The sequence below is a fragment of the Orbicella franksi genome, chromosome 1 (genome assembly GCF_964199315.1).
Source record: "Orbicella franksi chromosome 1, jaOrbFran1.1, whole genome shotgun sequence".
In the NCBI taxonomy this organism is placed as follows: domain Eukaryota; kingdom Metazoa; phylum Cnidaria; class Anthozoa; order Scleractinia; family Merulinidae; genus Orbicella; species Orbicella franksi.
This window is the reverse complement of record NC_138145.1, coordinates 34,663,444-34,684,082: the sequence shown is the minus strand read 5'-3', so window position 1 is coordinate 34,684,082 and position 20,639 is coordinate 34,663,444. Positions and strand designations below refer to the sequence as shown.

Here is a 20,639-nt window from a genome sequence, read left to right as displayed (position 1 = left end):
CAGTGTCCAATGGGGAAATTACCTCCGCTCAACATTTATGAAATGCGAAAATGTAATAAGGATGAGGACATTAGCGAGCAAAGCATTCCAGAGTAAAACGAAAGACATTTTTTATCTAGCGTGTTTTCTAAATTAAGGTTACCGTATACCTTCAGGGGTGTCTCACGTCCAAGCGATGTAGCGCGTCCGGTTTAAGCTGTAGATACCTAAACCCCTATATCAAATTAAAGCTTATAGAGCTGGCTATCAAACCATACTAAAAATTTTGAAATAAACTGAAGTGCCGATTTTTTCACGGCCACTAAATGCGAGCGTCCTAATCGCCTTTTGGAAGCTACAAGTCAAAGCGAATTTTGTTTTTCGCCAATTTATTTTTTTCCTCGGTTTCAGGACAAAAAGCGCTAAAAAAGCGTGTCTGCGTTTTTCCACATTCAATTGCAGTAAAAAGTTACAGAACATTTTCAAAATAGGATTTAAAAAATGTGAAGTGATCGTACAAAAATTGCTCTCGGAGAAAAAATATTTCGAAATAAACAATTCGCAGACACGTTTTTGTTTTTTATATGTTAATCTAGCTACTGTCCAAATTTGAGGGCAATCAAACAAATCCCCTTTGAGTTGTAACTCTTTAAAGTGTCTGCTTCAAGCGAAAAAATTTATTCGAGAAAACAGCGCTAAGAAAAATCCCTTGCTTCGCAAACAAACTCCGCCCACAAACGCCTTCAACTGGGTTCTCAGATCACTGAGCCAATCAGCGCTTGGAAAATTTACTACCATTAACTCGCGGTGAAATTTACGCGTGAATCTCGAAAAAACCCTTGTGTTTCGCAATGCGAGGAGAGGTGGTCGTTTACGAGAGGTGGTCTCAACCGGAGTTTCGATTGTACGTAATATGTTTTTTAAGTAGGAGGTCGCTGAACTGGATCGTTTGAAGCGTAGAACTGAGTCAGTTTTGTTTCCAGAAAATTGCGAGGAAAACACAGGGCTAAGTCAAAAAAAAAGCTATAAATATTATTTGCAAATATCTCTTGAATTTCTAAATATCTTAATATTTTCAAATATCTCGTTCACTTTTAAATCTCCCAAAAAAATATCCATGTATTTGTGGAAAGGCCTAGAGCGGAGTTTCTGCTTCACCATATCCGTGATCCGTTATGTCGGACATCCGTCACGCACAATAGGGTCTGTAATAAGAAGGGTCTCGATGTGGAGTGCTGGAATCTCGGTTCTCAGTTAAATTTTAGGCAATTTCTCAGCTATCAGTTCAAAATTTCAATTCATTTCTAAGGTATCAGTAAAGTTTTCAGATCCGAGATCTTATTCGCCAGTTAAAAGCCGCGTCATGTTATTTCCGGCTTCGGAGCTGTCAGTAAACATTTTAGCCAACTCTGAGCCTGCAAGTTAAACCTAATTAAATCCGTCTTATATCAATAGGGTCATCAGTTAAATCGTGGTCCGTTACATTGCAGGGAAATTCGACACAAATCGGTATACTCAGAGAGGTATAAGATTTATCAGCAAAAAATACGCTTTCGTGATCTAAATTCAAATTCTCTTAGTTAAAACAATGGAGATATATAGAGACGAGTGAGGAACATGTAAATTTTGACACTGAACGTAAAGCTATGTAACCAAAGTGACACAAAATGTGTAATGAATATATATTTACAGATAAAGTGAGTCGCGAAAAATGAAAAAATCTGGGAAAGAAATGCTGGGAATTGAAATGGATGCGTCAGGGCGGACACAACAGCCAGGGCATGCGTACTTGCCTGCCTGGGCGCGCGCACGCTTGTGTGTAGACGCAGTTAGTGGGGGAAGGGGTCGGGCCACAGGTCACCCAAGCGTAATATAAGAGTTTGTGTGGAGAACGGTGGCTAAAATATGAGTTTGTATGGAGATCAGGAGTTGACATTTAATTCGTTCAATGTATGGGTAATTTACCGAATGAAGACTCTTGAACATTGAATGGTGTCATTTTTTCTCATCCTGGAGAGTTTAAACGAGATTTGAGCGAATTTTGAAAAATTTGTCCTACGGCGTTATAATAAGAGACAAGGTAGGAAACTCTGGCCAGTTTGACGACAAAATACTCTTCGGAAACGAGTCAAATTTGCACAAAAAAATTGCATTTAGTCACAATATTTCTCACTGAACTCGCAATGTAAGGCCTGTAGTTTCTGTCTCTGCAATCCAATGAATCACACATTCCGTTTTCACCGTGTTAGCTGGCCAAGAGTTTGAAATATGACAACCAAAATAGCGGAAATTGATGCTTGACGACGCTAAGTTGATTAGTTTGCTGTGGTCGCCGCTCGGCCGAAACTGGGAACGTGGTCAATTATCACCTCACGGGTGGAGGGCAAGAAATTTTTGAGCTTATAAACTTTGTTTCACAAGTCTGCTGGTCAATCGATCTTCGGTCATCACCGTGAATAACACTCACTCACGCATACAGAGGTATGAAACTCCAACGCAACCGTTTTTCTTTTGCTGCTTTTGCTGTAATCCTAAACTCTTTGGCTACAGTAGGAGTTTGTAAGATCAAAAATTTCTTGCCCTCCACCCGTAAGTGTGATTCATTGGATTGCAGAGAGAGAAACTAAAGGCCTTACATTGTGAGTTCAGTGAGAAATATTGTGAGTAAATGCTATTTTTGTGTACAAATTTGACTCGTTTCCGAAGAGTGTTTGTCGTCAAACTGGCCAGAGTTTCCTACCTTGTCTCTTATTATAACACCGTAGGACAAATTTTTCAAAATTCGCTCAAATATCGTTTAAACTCTCCAGGATGAGAAAAAGTGACACCTTCAATGTTCAAGAGTCTTTATTTGGTAAATTACCCATACATTGAACGAATTTAATGTCAACTCCTGATCTCCATGCAAACTCTTATATTTTAGCCACAGTTCTTCATACAAACTCTTATATTACGCTTGGGTGACCTCTGGTCGGGCGAGGGAAGACAAGTAAACGCAAAATATATTTTTTGAAAATTAAAACTTCTGGTTTATCCGCGAAAATAATTTGGGAATATATCTGTTCGTTTTTACAGATGGAGGACACCTCATCATCAACGGATGTTAACTCATCTTCATCTCACCGACAGCAGTTTACTGCTCAAGATCTGCAGCATGTTCTGTATGACAGAAATCCTGTTAAGATTGTTCATGTTTACGGCAACATCAATGAAAGCAGGGTTGATTGCTCAGGTGAGAAATAATGTGCTACATGCACAAAATTTGATCTGTAATGTACAAACATTTATTGGTTGTTTGGTGTATTGTTAATGGTTTTTCAAAATTGAAAAAGGCATTATTTTATTTTCAAAGTGTGGATCTAGCAAATTAACATTGATAAACAAAGCCCCTTATAACGGCAATAAACTGTAAGATTTTTTTTGGCCCCAAGATGCTACGAAGCGTCCACAACTTTTATTTCTGAAGTCAAATAGGTTTGGATTTTGAAAGCTAGCGTTTGCAAAAAAGCAACTTACGTAATAAAGAGATTATTTTGCAGAACACGGCACTGACACAGCATTAAACAACTTACTTTCACAAACGCCATACTCAGAACAAGTCTCTTAGAACTGCTTTCCATTCTCTGCAAGCTATCAGTTGTCTTTATTTTGAATAAGCGCTCAAAAATAGCTTGTTATAAAATAAAAAGAAGTTAAGATTCGATTTCATTTTCCATTACGTATTGTCTGTTATCTTACAGACCAGGAACCCAAGATATCAACTGCAAGGCAAGGTAATGAAGAAACGACAGTTACCATAGAAACCGGCTCTAGAAAGTCCCCAAGAACGAACGCAAAGCTAAGCTATGCTGTGGCTTCGTTCCCGGATGAAGTAAAACTGTGTATATCAGGCATACCTGGAGCTGGTTATGGAGTTTGCGCCAAACAACATATCCCGGTGGGAACATGGATTGGTCCATACGAAGGAAAGCACGTTTCTATTGATGACGTCACATCTGATATGGACACGTCATACATGTGGGAGGTATGATCATTGACATCATCGATTTCTTCACGCTCAGAGCGTGTGCATGTTTTTATCGAGTCGTTCCCTTCTCCAGAGTCGCCGGTCTCTTTTAGCCGGTGAGGCTTAAGCACCAGATAATGCTGCCTCTGGAGATAAGTAATGTGATTGGCTTAGAAACTCATTTGCGTATTGGATTTTCGTTCGAAGCTTGCAGCCGTTTACACGCGCTAATCAGTTTATCAAACAATTTTGAAGACGCATAACGGCCAATTCCTTTCATTTCTCTGTCTCCGAAATTGAGTTATCCAGTATTGTTTCTAAATCTTCCTCCGGAACATCGGGGAAACTAGAAAACGTCTCCATTATGTAGACGACCTCCAGCTATTGCACATGAATTAATGCTACAATAGCTCATCTAATCAGATTGCAGCATTGCATTAGTATACTAGAAGAATTCTACTAAAGAAATTTGGTTTTGGTGCAAGCATGAATATCTATGAAATTGGAACTCTGTTGTTTTTCTATTGTAGATATACGAGGATTGTAAATTCGTGTATTGTTTGGATGGAAGTGATAAGAATTGTTCAAGCTGGATGCGGTTTATACGTTGCGCTCGACACAAACAAGAGCAAAACCTGTTTGCATTCCAGCATGACATGAGCATTTTCTATCGAGCATTCCGAGACATACCACGTGGTACAGAGCTACTAGTGTGGTACGATGACAACTATCTGCAGCACATGGGGATACCCGTGGGGGGCTGGGTCAAGGATTTTTCACAGCATTTACCCGGTAAGATATTTTATTATACTAAGAATATTTTAAATTCATAGTTCAACTGTGGTTCATTGATTAGTTTATGTCATGTCCGATGCATACGTAATGTTCATAAAATGTCCGTTTTTATACACGCGCAGAGATTATATCTCTCAGCCATATTGATTATTTCAAGATGTATTATATAAATTATACAATACCTCAAATTATTTTCGTATTGTGATTGGTTGTTACTTATGATCAATTGGAGGACATACGCATACATGACGTCATTAACCTCTTTTGTTTCTTTATGTTATAAAGCAACTAGATTCCATGTAGCCGTGCGTCTGTTCAATGATTATAGATCACGGAAGACGTTTGCCACTTTTTAGTTCTTACCACTGATTTTGACGTCGTCTGTGATTTTAAACTGCTAAACAGTCGCACGGCAACATGGAATCTACGAATTTTTTCTTGGAGTGCTGATGGTATCTCTCACGAGTGAGCGCAGGATATTGATGAAGTATCCTTATCTAAGACATCTCAGTTCTTTATTCATTTAAAAAACACTGAAAATAGTGGTCACCTTAATTGAGGTCGGGACTGTAATCGCAAATGTTTAATTTATAAACGACAACCATTCAGTTTAACAAAATGCCAAGATTAAGTCCGTTTGCTTCTTAAGAAAACGTTATTTTCTGTGTTTAAAAAGCGGTCAGTGTAAAACGTAGACTGCAGACTGCAGACCAGGGGTAAAATGCAGACTGAGTGTGAAATAAAATATTAATAATAAAAAACACGAGGATCAAATCCCGATCAAATGAGTGTTCGTACGCGTACCCGTAATTTTTTTTGTCCAAAATCCCGAAAACTCAAACCAAAAGGCGTTTCCTAGCCTTAGTCAAACATTATATTATCAACCTCGAGTTCTTGAACCAAGTTTCCCACAAGGGCCCGAACTAATCGTAATTCTACGCATCTTACCTTTGTTTACTTGTCGACAAAGTCTAAATAACGTTCAAACCACCGCGTGTCATAGTTGCTTCAAGTAGGCTTGGAATTGTTCGGAACACAAGGCAAGCAAAACACAAGAGCACAACAACAGGGCAAGCTAAACTTGTACGTATCGAGCCTAGTTTGTGAAATGCATTCAATCTTTGTACTCGACTTTAATATATCAAAAGGTTTGTGAATTGGTATTTGCTGAAAGGTGACAGTCCGCTATCCAAACACGAGAAATTACCCTCAGTCTGCTTTTTGCCCTCAGTCTGCATTTTACCCATCTTACGCCATTTTACCCTCAGTCTGCTTTTACCCCCGGGCTGCAATCTGCAGTCTGCGCTTTACACTGACCTGTTTAAAAAGTCAAATTCAACTTCAGTGATGTGAAAGAATAATCATACATGTCCGTAACCATGACGACACATTACCCTCACTGCGTAGTAGGGAGCTTAAGCAACGACGATGACGTCCAGGACGACGCCCAGTCAAAGATGAATTTATATTTTACCAGTGAAATTCGCGACTGTCTAGATCTGTTCGGTACGCCAACGGCTCTAAAAATATGCTTAAGCTAAATATGCAACGACGGCCTTCAATTCTAAATGAAAATACGAAAAATTAGCCGTCGTCGTCCACGTTCCGAAGACGACGCAGAACTTGGTCATTTCACATGGTTGTTTTGCAGAGGACGGCAAAGAAATATACACAGATTTATAACGCACGTGCACAGCTATTGTTTTGCTCATTTAACCTTTTGTTTGGTGACGTTCTCGTTGCCGTCGTCGTCGTGGTTTGCTTAAGCTCCCTAGTATCTTCACTGCGCGCGACGAAGAAACTAAATATTAGAAACAAGCTATTTCATCAATATCTATATAAACACAGCATAAGTACCAATGTCAGTATTTTATCAATATTTATATGACAAATTCGATTTCTCTTGACGCCCCCTGAATCCGTCTTATGTCGGTCTTTAAATAGCCTCCCGCTTAGACTTTTTAATAGCTAGTCATGCACTTCTCCTCAAGTAAGATTGCGTGACAAACGCAAAGAAATTCTGCGTAGGAGGATAGTTTTTATGTTGAGAAGTATTAACCTTCCTCTGTTCTATTTCTAAAGGGAAGATATCAAGTCTGAAACATCCTGTTGTCGTTCGTTTGTCACGCGAACGAGAATCACTGGGTGAACACGACATTCCATTTGACGCTGATAGCACTTCCAGAGCAAGCCGCGTGGAGGAAAGAAAGTCTTCTACACAAACGGTTTACAGTTTGCTTCCTCGAGAATCTTGTAGGCGCCTTCTTGACGAATCTTCGCCTTCAGAAGGACTGAGACCCATCAATAGATTCAGAATGCAACAAGAAAACGGTAACAGCAACCCACTCAGTCACAACGTTACAAAGTCAAGCGCAGGAATTCAAGAAGGTGCTGGTTACCGCAAGATATACGATAAAGTACTGGAGAACATTGGGGAAGGAGACGAATTCCAGTGTGGCCAGTGCAAAATGACCTTCACTCAGAGATCCCTCCTGAACAACCATCTCTGCTCGCGCATGCCCTGTAAACCTTACAGATGTGGTCATTGCCAAGAATCGTTTGCGCAACCGAAAGAACTGCGCATGCACGCCATCGTGCACGTCAGCGAGAAACCATTTAAGTGCGGTTACTGTTTGCGATCGTTCTCAGGAGCGACAACTTTAAATAACCACGTGCGCACGCACACAGGCGAGAAGCCATTCTTATGTGAGCGGTGTGGCAAATCGTTTACGCAGGCTTCCCAACTAAGTCGACATCGAAGGATCTGCTTGGAACATATTGATTAGGAGAGTGATCCAAATCGCTCCCTGAAATTATGGAAACTTTATTTGGTTAATTCAAGTTTGTACACAATCTCTACAAAGTTGAATTTCGAGTGCGGTATAATTTACAGCGAAACTCCTTAATTAATTTGACGCTAACCTTTTAATACCCTGCGAGTCCCTCACAGAAAAGGTTAATTGACGAAAAATAATATATAATTTGATTTGAGAAATAATAGTACTGCCCAAATGCTAGCATGACCAATGGTGGAATTGATAGAAATCGAACAGCAACACTCACATCTCTAACATCATCGAAAAACATTACAATTTGGTGCTCTCTTCTAACCGCTGCAAAAACGTTTTTCAGCATTTGCCCGTTGTAGCCTTCAGACGCTCCTCCAACCTTCGTGACTTACTAGTTACAGCTAAACTCTCTTCTAACTCTGCCAATCCCCAACTTCCTTCTGGTTCTTTCCGTTGTGGCAAAAACTGTGCTACGTGTCCCTACATTTCTCACGGACTTACTACATACACCTTCTTTTCTACCGGGGAAACACGCCCCTTAAAATCTAACCTGACCTGTGACACTAAAAACCTCATCTACATGATTCAATGTAACCGCCGTTATTCACAATACATAGGAGACACGAAACGACGTTTAAAAGACCGATTTAATGAACACCGCGGTACCATAGATAACCCTAACACCAAATCTAAACCTACTACAGCCGCAGAACACTTCCTGTCCTCTCCTATACTACACTGCTAACGACATGCAATTAATCCCCATCGAAAAAATCCTTTCCAACCGAAACTCTATCCGTAAGGCCAGGGAAGCTTTTTTAGTTCAAAAAGCAGAACAATTGATCTCGATGGTCTGAACATCCGCGGAGAAACATATCAATTGTTTCTTTTTGTTATGTTATTTCACTATTTTATTTTACCATATGCTCATCATTTACACTGTCAATTAGTTAGTTTACGTATTTCCATAAATTAGTTTTCCGTATTTCCGGTATTACGAAAATATGCTACATAAAAACACGTCCCAATGTAAAATTCTCATTGTACCCGAAGAAGGCTGGTTTGGCCAGCCGAAATATAGTACACCTAAAAAAATCATCCCACGTTATCTCGGTTTCTGCTTTTATATTCTTTATTTTACGTGTGAAGCCGATTAGATCACTATTGATCCAACGTATACTAGAAGGATCATCGTTCTGGTTGCTCGCTTAAACATTTTATAGTCAGTCTATTTTAGTTCAGACACGAAGACTCTGGATTCTTCTTGCAATAACTGTGGTATCGTGTTTTAGTAAAGACGATGATAATGGTGATGATGATGACGACAACGACGACGACGACGATGATAATGATGGTGATGATGATGATGATGATGATGATGATAGCGTCGTATTGAAATAAACTCATTTCATCATTTAGAATGTGGCATTTCGTCTAATCATATTTCCTAAGCTCATCTGGAGGCAGTGTGGCCGAGTGATTAAAGCGCCGTGCTTGAAACTGGAAGGTCGTGGGTTCAAGTCCCATTCTGAGCACTAGCTGGTGTTGTTCCTGGTAGTCCCGAAATCAGCTCCTCGGCCACGCTTGAAAATAGCCAACTGGTCTGCCTTCTTCCTACCAGTTGGGATATTCAACCATGTTACGATCATAAATCGGCATGTTGGAAAGCAAGATTCATTTAACTTGACGTTTCCTATGTTCTACGATGTCCAAAGAAAAAGAATATTAATCGGCATGAGATGTTTCACTGTTTTTTTTTCCTTTTGACCATGAAAAGCCCCATTAGGGAAAAGTTCAATTAGATTTTTAATGTTATTTATCTCCAATTCCATCCCGTATCCCACGTCCCGCGTCCCGCGTCCCGGCCTCATGCTCAGGTCCTGCTAACACTGGAACTCGTGACACCACAACCGGGGCCTTTGCACCCCCAATACCTTTTGCCGTTTTACATACAACACGAATCCTGAAACAAAACGTTGGAAATGTGGGAACGTTCGAATCCAGAATCCTACGTGATCCTATACATTTTTTTTAAGAAATTCACCACCCGAGCGAAAAATAAAATCAGAGAAACGTGACGCTGGACGGGTGCATAAGTTATCTGATCCCGTGAATGATCCCGCGTAAGTTCGCGGCCGGCCTAACATCTGGTCAAAAGAAACTGGGAACGAAAGAGATAATCCAAGATGTTTCATTTGCAGTTAAAGACAGGAATTACACCACACCAAATTGTTTTCTGGTTAGCCTGAATATCACTTTGGTTAGCCTAAACAGCACTCCAGTTAGCCTAAATACCACTTTGGTTAGCCTGAATTAGCGCTGACTTGGGAATGGTTATTTCTTTAATGGGGTTTCTAGCGGATTTAATGAAAGTATTTTGACGCCAAAGCCACTACTAAGACGCTTTTAATGATATTATTTGAGTTTTATAACGAATTTTCCTTCTTCTACTTGGATTTGGGTGCAAGTAAAATGGCTTCAGCTGCTGCAAAACACTGAAATAGGGGCCCACCTTCGATGCCGCTCATAGACTACAGCTGATGCAAGACTTCTATAAACAAAGGTAAGCTTTAGCACAAAAGCTGCTGTTTATGATAGCAATTTTACTGATATTTTCTTACTTGTTATAGACTAAGTAAGCATGCTTTTTTTTGAACTGAAATAATACCGGTGCGATACCCTGTTTTTTCTTCATACCGCCCAACCGCGGGAAATTCAAATTCTTATATCTGACACGGCACCGTTGTTTTGAACAGAAATATCAGACTATCAAGCTTATATAGACACGACTGTTTAACTGGTAAATACACCAGTCGTAAAATTCATATGAAAATACATCTGGGACCCACGTGCAATGTTTTCCATTTGTTTTTTTCTCAAGCATCTCAGCGGGCCGGATTCCTAAATCCTCGAATTTGATTGGCTAATCATACGCACGTGACCGTTCCAGCTTTTTACGATACGGCCCACGGGCCGGATTTTTTCTTCGCAGCCTAAATTTCGCTCCTTAAAGTTGGCGGTAGTTGTCAATCTTTTGCCTTTTTTACACGTCCATCGACGATTAGTCAACGCATGTTTATCTCTGTTCACTTTAAAATGGCAAGGAAAGTCACTGTAAGTAAATTCAATTGAGCGTTTTGAAGTTGTGAGAGGTTGCTTGGTTGTTTGTAGCTTGGCGCTGTAATGGCGCGTAATCCTGTGTTTCTCTCACCATAAAATTTGAGTCAATTTCAGTCGAGTTTACCTCTCTGATCGTTGCTGTATTTAGGAGAATTTCTGTGGAATTTCCTCGCTTCCTGCTGTTCAATTTACGGTAGAAAAGTCTGATTTCAAGTGATTTTAAAAGCAACCACTGACAGAAATTGTTTTTGTAGTAAAACTTCAAACTTCGCACGAAATTTCACACCGTAAAAACAATTTTGGAGAACTTAACTGGTGAAATAAATGCAACTAACATGAAGTAGTTCGTAAAACATCTGTTCTTTAATACGTCTTTCTTTGTCTACTATCTGAGTTACTCGCTCGTTGCCGAGATTTTTTTAACAAATCGTTAGTAGACGGCGCGGAAGCCGATTCAGTGACAAGAGTTGCGTAAACAAACCCATTTGTAATCTGTAAAACCAATTTACTGTAGGAAAAAAAAATAAACATGTTATTTGCCGGCTTAGGGTCGGTCCGTATAGTGAAAAACTGTGACCTCGGGCAGCATTTCCAAGACCTCGGTCACAGTTTTTCACTATACGGACCGACCCTAAGCCGGCAAATAACATATGTATCTTCACTGGTGAAGATATTGATGATGTCATTTCATGCTTTTCCACTGTTGTTTGTGTAAACAACCGTTGGCCTCAAGACGTGAATTTTATATTCTATATTTCACACACTTGCTGCGCTTATGCTTAAAATATTGCCGTTTTTACCACTCAGAAATAAAATTTGTATCTTTGTGCTGCTGTGTATATCCACTAGATAATCTTGATTCAAGTTTCAACAGTTTCTCATGTACAACAACTAGGGCAATAGTAGGCTTCCTGCCAGATTCTGAACTACAGCAGCATGACTGGGGTAAAGTTAAATTTGACCAAAATAGCTAAAACAAGTTAGGTTGTAGTGACCTCTAATAACAGGTGCCGTAGGGTGTGTTTAAAATATGAAATAACAAAATGATGAAAATTTATGGCACCACAGGTAAGAGTCAATGTGGGATACGGGTGTCTGTAATCGTTACAGTCGAACCTCGATTATCCGGACTCGTTGGGACTAGACGAAATAGTCCGGATAATCGAGGGTCCGGATAATCAAAAATAGGAATATTAATGAAGAACAAAACTGTTTAAATAAAGCAACATTTAATCACGAAAGAACACTTTTACAAATCGTTTGGAAAACAATATGGTCTACTGAACATCTTGAACCACTCAACTCTGAGCCAATCAGAACTCATTTGAGTGTTCTTCATTAGTTATGATGCGTGCGAGCGCTGCTTTTGCTCTTTAAAAGCAAAACAAACTCTCTTTTGACTGCCCTTTTCAATGCTATAGTTTCAAAAAGAATATTGCTACGAATCTTAATCATGATTAATAAATATTCATGGCAAAATTGGGACTAAAGACAAAGTCTGGATAATCGAGAAATCCGGATAATCGAGGTACGGATAATCAAGGTTCGACTGTATTAAGAGCTCAGCACTCTTGAGTAAGTGATATTTAGGCTAACCTTAGCGCTATCTGGGCTAACCACAGTGCCATTCATATTTTTTCATTTCCCCTTTTCATATTTTAAATATACCCGGTGTCATATATTGTGAAAATAGACAAGGTACATGTATGTTTCATTAGCTCCTGTGAGCTTAGGGGGGGGGGGGGGGGGGGACAGGGGGATCAGAACCTGCCGCCTCCCGTACCCTGCTCTCCCGCTTCCCGTACCTCCATCTCCCGCCTCGCGCCCTTTTCCGTGCTGCTCCCGTCCCCTGTAAATTAGCAGAGTCAAAACACATTCTAGTCATTTAGCTTCGCAATTCTTAAGCATTTCCTTTGTTTTTAAATAATTTAACAAGATTACCACTGCCATATGTTTCAGTTCAATGAAGTTTTGACCTACTTGTTTATCTTCTTTGAGTTTCACCATTTTCATCGGCTCTTCAGATTTGTTTCTGAAATCCGTTTTCAGTGACGACGGTCTCAAAAGTTAATTCTAAATTGTATCTTGTTCTGATAAAGTATACGGATTTCCAGTAACCAGTCCGGCGTTTATTGGGATCAGACAATTAAATCATGGAAGTAGGATTTGACGGAATTGCAGCCAAACGTCCCAGGCGGATTTCAGATATGCGTATTTATTGTTCGGGAAATCTAAAAGAAGTCTCCCATGTGCCTAGGTGGACGCACTGGTCTCCTTCTGCTCCAAATGGTCGTTAGACCTGTTAAGTCTCCTTCCTCTTCCGAGTAAAACGTAAAACGAACCACTCCACACTCTCCAGCGCGCTCATTAAAGCAGCATTCAGTTGAGGCATCTCTACACCACGCGGTGAAATCTTTGGTCCGTTCTGATTCACGGTCGTAAGGAGCAAGCTCCCAAGAAGATCTTCCATGCACGGACCTTTCACTGCCGCACCGAAAAATACTGAGACCTAATAAAATTGTCTTGGACGACATTGAGTTGAGATCGCCTGCTCGTCTCACCTTTTTGCAATTTGACAGCTTACGCGACACGTGCACTCATGCCGCTTGACATTTCATGACCTATGACGTAAACACTGTAAACGGGTTTACTATTTGACCGGAAGTAAGCCTGTTTTTCAGCCCAAGCGCAAATTTTCATTTGCTCGTTTGCTCAGAAGTCTCAGAAGTGACTGAGAAGACGTTAAATGCAAGTCAAATATATTTTGTTTCTTGTTTTTGAAAGTATTCTAACGCATTGTTGAATTAAAAAAATTAGCGTTTCGCATTTCTCTCCCGCTTCCCACCCTCTTAGAACTCCCGCTTCCCGCCCTTTCCTCTCCCGCCTCCCGTACCCCTCCCGCCTCCCGTACCCCTCCCGCCTCCTATTCTCCCGGGCTCCCGCCCCCCTGTCCCCCCCCCCCCCCCACAGCTTACTCCATGAAGCTTTTGTTTTTATTCTGCTATAGATATCACACTTCTACCTCTAGTCTAGTCATAGGTACATGTAATTCATGTGCTTTACTTGTGACTAGTTTGTATAGGTAATTGTATGAATGCAACTCAGTGGAATTGAGAATTATTTTACACTATAACAATAATAATAATAATAATAATAAATTTGTATAGCGCTAAAATTATAAAATATTCTAAAGTGCTTTACAATGTAAGACTATGAGTGAGATTTTAATATTTTCTCAAACTTGCAAGAACATTTGTGCGAGTGCAATTTGAAAGAGTTTTTTAAAAACATCATGAGTAATGTAAATCTTTAATTGCTTGAGCTTTCATAATATTACTCATTTATTATATAACTGAGAAAATTACGAACATGCTCACATTAATAGTTGTGCTGCAGTGCATTTGGCCTGCTCTCAGCCAATCCCAATGAAGTCATTTTCTCGGTCATATTTAGGACAAAGAAATTCAGACTTCCAACAGTCATCCAAGGTATTTTGAATGTAATAGAAGTTTGCCTGAAGCTTGCCAAAGATAATTATGAGACTTCTGAACACAAAGATCATGTGAAAAGATTCCTAAATGTCACTCAAGCATTATTTATTATTATTTACTATACCCAAACACTTCCAAAGATTTCCAAACAAAATTCCTAAAATCATCCAAAGATTGCCGAAGATTGTCAAAGATTTTCAAAGTTTTTCCAACATCATCAGGAGGTTGAAAAACTTTCAGAAATTTCCAAAGATATTTGGAAGACCAAGGGCACTGTCCAGTGCCTAATGTGATCAACTAATGCATAGCCAAAGGCTGATAGTCTGTTTCTCAAGGGTATTATTGTCAACCAATTGCACAACTTTTCTTGTGCAATTTGGAGTGAATAAAAACAGGCTCCTACAATTCATTCTCATCTCCAGAGCTGCCTGTGCCTGTTAGGCAGCAGCACCTTGGCAGCAGTGATTTAATGCTGGCTTTCTCAAGCCAGGGAAGTTACAAAATTTTGAAGTAAACGCCTTCTTTGTTGGAGGAGGCAGCTGATTTTGCCATCTTTTCTAGAGAATCAGATGAAAAGCCTAGCAGAGTAGCTGGGCAAAACTGATCAAGAAGTACATGTAGATAGTGATTTTTGCTGCTGGCCAGCAATCCTGACTGAGTACAGTTTTACTACATTTCTTTACCACTTCATTACCTCTCCAAGCTTTACACAATGAAAACAAAACAAAAAAATTTTTTAAAAAAAGCGAAACAAGAATTTTGTTGATAATTGCATGACCAGTGTATGAAGGTAGTCATATAAGCCGTAATATTTTGTACACGATTTGTAAATTGTTTAAAATGCCTGTCTTGTCATGTTGTGGCAACCAAATTTCATGATTTACAGTAAATTTGGTTCTAATGATGTTTGTACAAAATGCACACCTGTCATGTAAAATTGAAAATTGTTGTGCCTTAATTTTGGTCACTAAAATGAAGACTGCAGACTGCATGTCTACTATTGGCAACCAAATTGTTGGAAATTCAATAGACACTGCCTAATGTGCAGTGTTCACAGGAGACAGAGATGAAATTTACTTGCAATTTTTGCTGGTGATGTAATTTGCTGCGACTAGAGTATAAAATCATGATGTATGGCTGTGGCTTTTAAACAGGTAGTCAGGAATGATTTACAATGAAACGTTTTTGTCAAATATAATGTTAGGTGAACATTTCTTAATTTGATCATTTAAGTAGGGTTGAAGACACACTCATCCTGAATGATTCTGAATGCCCAGTGCCTTCGACTACAAATCATTATCTGTCTACTTGAAATTTTTTGGAGGAGAACCCTGTGCTTGAAGTTTGATTATTCAGACCCTATATAAGGCAGCTAGTTAGAGGTCAGGTCCATTCTCTACGATCATATTCTCATACTGTATTGTCAGTACTGGAAAGTTTTTGCATGTTAGTTATATATTGTCATCAGTGGCAATTTAAAACCACTAAAATCACTGCAACTACAAGACAACGTATGAAAGTCTATGATCATTTTTTGACAAGAAAGGTTACCAGAAAACAATATGATCCGATGAAAACAGCCTCAATTTAGCTTAAGGTGTTTACAACTGAAAAAACGAGTTCAGTGATTTCCTTTGGTATTACCGAATGTGACTTTGGCATGTCAAGATCTTTTCACAAAGTTCAAAGCATGTGGAAGCGGATTCATTAAAGTAGAACCTCCTCAAAGCTATAACAACGGTGTTTTTTAACGGCTATTACTTTTGCTATCATAATAACCTTTTCGTCTCGAAAATGACAGTAATTTGGTCATTGATGATTGAGTATATTTGTTTGATGCAATTATTTTAGCATTGTCTGAAAAAGAATGGAATTATTGATCTATCAAACAAGAAGTGCTGACAAATGTTTGAAACCGTTGAGAGCCACCTTAACTGTCTCAGGAAGTATTGAGTACTTTTTTCATGACGCAGGTTTTAAACCCCAACTGACGGATCTATGGGCTTATAATTCGAAAACGAACTCGGTGACTCCCCCTTTTATTAAAAATTTAAACTTCCGAAAGTAGCGACCCCGCTGAAAGTAACGTCAAAAAATTGTGACCGCTAATAGATCCCGAAAGTAGCGACCCTCCGAAAATAGCGAGCCCACCCCCAACCACCAGCGCCCTCTACCAAAATAGTGAGACCCAGGTTCAATAGTATATATATTTTTCCAGTCAAATAGTCAGGTGAAAGTTACGTATGGTAACTTGAGTTAAGGCCTTCTACAACAAGGGAGGGCATCCCTTATGCCACAAAGCGTTGTGAAATGTCAATTCGTGCTTCATAAGTTGATGTTGCGCTATGTTCGGCGGCTCCTCCCAGCTTCCGACTATGTTGTCTGAACTGTGCTCAACGATTTGATTTGATTACTGCGCGCTCAGCAGTAGTCGGAAGCTAGGAGGAGCCTCCGAACATTTGATTGACGGTATCGCAAAACGGATTTGTCGGTTGAGCTCTGAATTTTAGAGTCCGCATGTTATTGAAAGGCGCAGTAAAAGGTCTTAAAACAAAACCCGTAGAATTTTCATCAAGTAACAGGAACGAAATATAGGAAACCTTGATTCAAATTAACATTTCAACAGGAGCGTATTAAAAGGAACGTTTCTTCAAATTTAAGTTCAAAACTCGACCAACGCACCGAGATATTGTTAATAATAATAATAATAATAACTTTATTATTGTGTCAAAAGGCAGTAGCCGAGGGGAAAAGTCCTCTCTACTAATCGTGGACACCTAACTAGTAACGTAATTAAAATCATTTGTTCAACTCTAAATTACAAAATATTTGTGGGCCCTTATACAGTATATAGAAACCTAATTACAACCGTTAACTTAGCTAAAAAGACTACGAATATATTAAAATTATATATCTTAAACCCTATTAAAATATTAAAATTATGTATATTACAGCAGACTAACGTAGCAGGGCGTCATGAGATGCAAATAGTTGATTGTTGCTGTTAAACGCATTGGGATTTCGATGTGTTAGCACCTTAGACATGTGTGAACAACCAATGACTATGATTTCTTGCCGTGTTATTAGTGATTTCGCTGTAGAACATAATTTACATATTCATGTGGACTTTGTGTATATGGAATAAAGGTGATTTGAAGTACAGTTGTTCTGATATATTTATTTGGTCGCTATCCGGGACTACATCAAGTAGGCTATGATAAAACTGGAGCTCTGGAAATAATTCAATGAATATAAACTAACTTTACTGGCTTCTGCTCACCTAGCATGCGTTTAGCGGCACCCATTCCCCAAGTCCTCGCCCGGAGAGGGGAGGAGTGAGTACAGTTTTTACTTATCGTCCAGTGAGGCAGTAATCGTATATGACGTCATTGGATATATAATTAAAGTTGTTTCATTTTTTTTCATTACTTGTATTAATATATTTCGTCCGTGTTTTGATTTCAACCTCTGCATGTCTTTCAGTGCTGAAAATGGCAGTCGGTCATGATGACTTTGTCTGACCAAATTTGTGAAATTCAGGCCGACTAATTTCACATTAGTAGCTTAGCTTTACTTACCACTTCATATATGCCTATGGATTGTATCATCAGATTATTTCTGCGTTTGCAAATTACGTAATATGGTAACATGTCAGGGTAAGATAGAAATTTGGAAGGACACATGTCATGCTACGTAATAAAAATTACTTCACTGGCTTTTGCTTTTGTGATGAATTAGAACACTTTTCTTCTTCAAACTACAGTCAAACCTGTATTAGGCGGACACCCTCGGGACCCGTGCTAGTGTCCGCTTAATACAGGGTGTCCGTTGAAAACAGGTTCCCTCAGAAGTCGTCGCAGAAGGGTCATATTAATATTCGTCAGTATCAAAAGACCTGTGGAAGGGTCAAATAGCATTCCCGTGAAGGGTCAAGAACTCTGAAATACCGTATTTCCATAAACAATATTACAAGTATATGAAGTTAAGCGATTTACTGAGTATACAGTAACAGTATCTATATTGATCGAATCATGTGAAGGTTTACTATTTCAAACAAGAACAAAAGTTCAGTAAAACCAAAACCAAATAACAAAATATTGCATTTCTGTGACAGCCCAGTTTTTTGGCAAACTTAAGCCGGTGACCGATCCACTAAAACGTGGACAAAAAAATCATGCAATCTTTTTGCAGTATCCGTTTGATGCAGATTTCTACCAATAGAAATGACCATAAAAGTCAAGTTGAAGGCCGGTTGTCCGCGTCCGCTTGATAGAGGTGTCCGTTGAAAACAGGTATTTTTTACAGTGAATGTGGGAAAATGTGCGCTGCTGTCCGCTTAATAGAGGGTGTCCGCTTAATATGGGGTCCGCTTAATACAGGTTTGACTGTACATCATTGCCTCTTTAATTAACGCTTTCTCTGATATTAGCCCTTTTTTGTCGAAGAACGTCAAAACATCAGTGAAAATTTCAAGAAATTTAATGACAGCTAATCACACACGAAGTAAGTTTTGTTCTTGATCACTTTGGCATATAATGATTCTTCGTCATTTCCCCTGCAACGACGGAAGCACGTTATTGTCGAGGTAACTATTCAAATTACAGTAACCTTCGCTCCTTGCTTGTTAACTCATGACTTTTTCAAAAATAGCAAACAATCTAGACTGTTCTGAGCGGTTTCCGAAGCTTAAACTCCGGTAATTTATATATACTGGGGAAGTAGGAAAATTTGGAAAGGAAGAATGAGCTCTAGCGAGGCTTTTGAAGTGAAGTTGGTTATGTATGAAGTCTATATTGAAACAGTTTATTTGCGATTAAAGATATTGAGCACTTCTGCTGAAGAGCGTCAAAGATTTGTTATCTTTCTGACGTATTTCCGAGACACTGCTCAATGAACTTAGCTTAGAATGACGGGCAGTTTCTTAATCAGTGTTATTCAAGCGTCACATCATGGCCTTTGACTTTGGTTTATTACACTGACTGAAAAAGAGAGTTGACACAATTCATCCCATGTTAACAACAATATCTGTGTGTTCTCTGCTCGCATGGAGGAAGGAGATCTTTAAGAAGAGTACGGGCTGTTAATTGGGCCGCCATCACGTTAGTGCTGTTCGACCATGCAAGACAGATGAGTTTTGTGCAAGAGTCGAAACTACAAGCATGGCGGCGAAGGCCAACATGTCAACAAAATACTCAAAAGAGCCCAGGCGTTTATTAAATAACTGTCATTGGTTAGAAAATTTTCAAACTTAACACACAGGATTAAAAACTGAAAAACTGTGATTGTGAAAAACCGTTCCTCCCCCATCTGATTGCCACGTTTTAACCCGGGGTTGGCCCCCTAGAATGGAAAGTTGAAGTTAGTGTACTAATATTAGACTAGACTAGAGTCTGAGATGCCATAACCAATCGCTATAAAGAAGCCATTTTACATTCAGTGTGGTTAATTTATATTAGTACACTAACTTCGACTTGCTCGTTTGAAACTTAATCTATTCAGTTAAGGAGTTAACTAATCACATTTAGCAAGAAAGCAAACATACGTTGAAAACAATAGAACGAAAACGGTCCATATGCCTATGGATTGAGTCATAAGATTATTGTGTATTCAAAATACGTAAATAGTAACATAAAATAGAAATCTGCAGGGGACATGTCCTGCTACGTAACAAACATTACTTCACTGGCTTTTGCTTTTGTGATGGTTTAGAACACTTTTCCCTTACATCACCGCTTTTTTCAGTTTAGTCTACCAATTATTTACGCTTTCTCTGATCTCAACCCTTTTTTGTCAGAGAACGTCAAAAAATCAGTGAAAATTTCAAGAAATTAAATGACATCTGAACTCACATAAAGTAAGTTTAGTTCTCGATCACTTTGTCATCAGTTATGATTCTTCATCATTTCTACACCTCCACGCCAACAAAGCACTTAATTGTCGAGGTAGCTATTCAAGTTACGCAAGCATTGTTTCGCTTCCTTGCTTGTCAACTTGACGTTTTCAAAAATAACAAACAATCTAGAGTGTTCTGAGCAATGTTTTCATGGAAGATCCAGAGAAGAAGAATGAGCTCTATCGGGGCTCTTGTAGTTAAGTTCGTTGAATATTGAGCCGGACCGTTTATTTTCGATTACAGATACTGAACACTTCGGCTAAACAGCGTCAAGAATAAGCTCCTTTCCTCATCTTCCTGACATGTTCCCGAGACACTGCTTAATTTAAGACAGGGAACGTAAAGTATGATAAGAGAATTGTCATGTTTTTAGGTTAACACGACTAAGAATCATCTATGAAATGACTCCACGATATTTTGTAAATATATTTAAATGGCAAAAAATAAAAACAAACAAACCTCAACCGCAAGGAGGAATAAGTTACAGACCGTGAATAGTTCGTTGGTGACCCGTGCAGTTATCATGATCATTGCGTCATCCAAAGCGGAAAAACTCCTAGCGTTGC

At 39.2% G+C, this 20,639-nt stretch overlaps 1 protein-coding gene across 1 annotated transcript; it reads left to right on the top strand.

Annotated features, from left to right (window-relative positions):
• The first annotated feature begins 1,561 nt into the window (after positions 1–1,561).
• LOC145460686 (putative histone-lysine N-methyltransferase PRDM6) lies at positions 1,562–7,722 on the top strand. The gene is made up of 4 exons (XM_081445575.1): positions 1,562–3,211; positions 3,720–4,003; positions 4,516–4,777; positions 6,863–7,722. Exons 1-4 carry the CDS (start codon positions 3,055–3,057, stop codon positions 7,564–7,566), a joined length of 1,407 nt encoding a protein of 468 aa, XP_081301701.1. The 5' UTR covers positions 1,562–3,054; the 3' UTR covers positions 7,567–7,722.
• Positions 7,723–20,639: the final 12,917 nt, after the last annotated feature.

Excerpts from the sequence above, each read along its gene's own strand:
- LOC145460686 (XM_081445575.1), top strand. The coding sequence starts at position 3,055 with ATGGAGGACACCTCATCATCAACGGATGTTAACTCATCTTCATCTCAC. Across the intron at positions 3,212-3,719 it reads AAGCAGGGTTGATTGCTCAG|ACCAGGAACCCAAGATATCA; the intron begins GTGAGAAATAAT and ends GTTATCTTACAG. Across the intron at positions 4,004-4,515 it reads ACACGTCATACATGTGGGAG|ATATACGAGGATTGTAAATT; the intron begins GTATGATCATTG and ends TTTCTATTGTAG.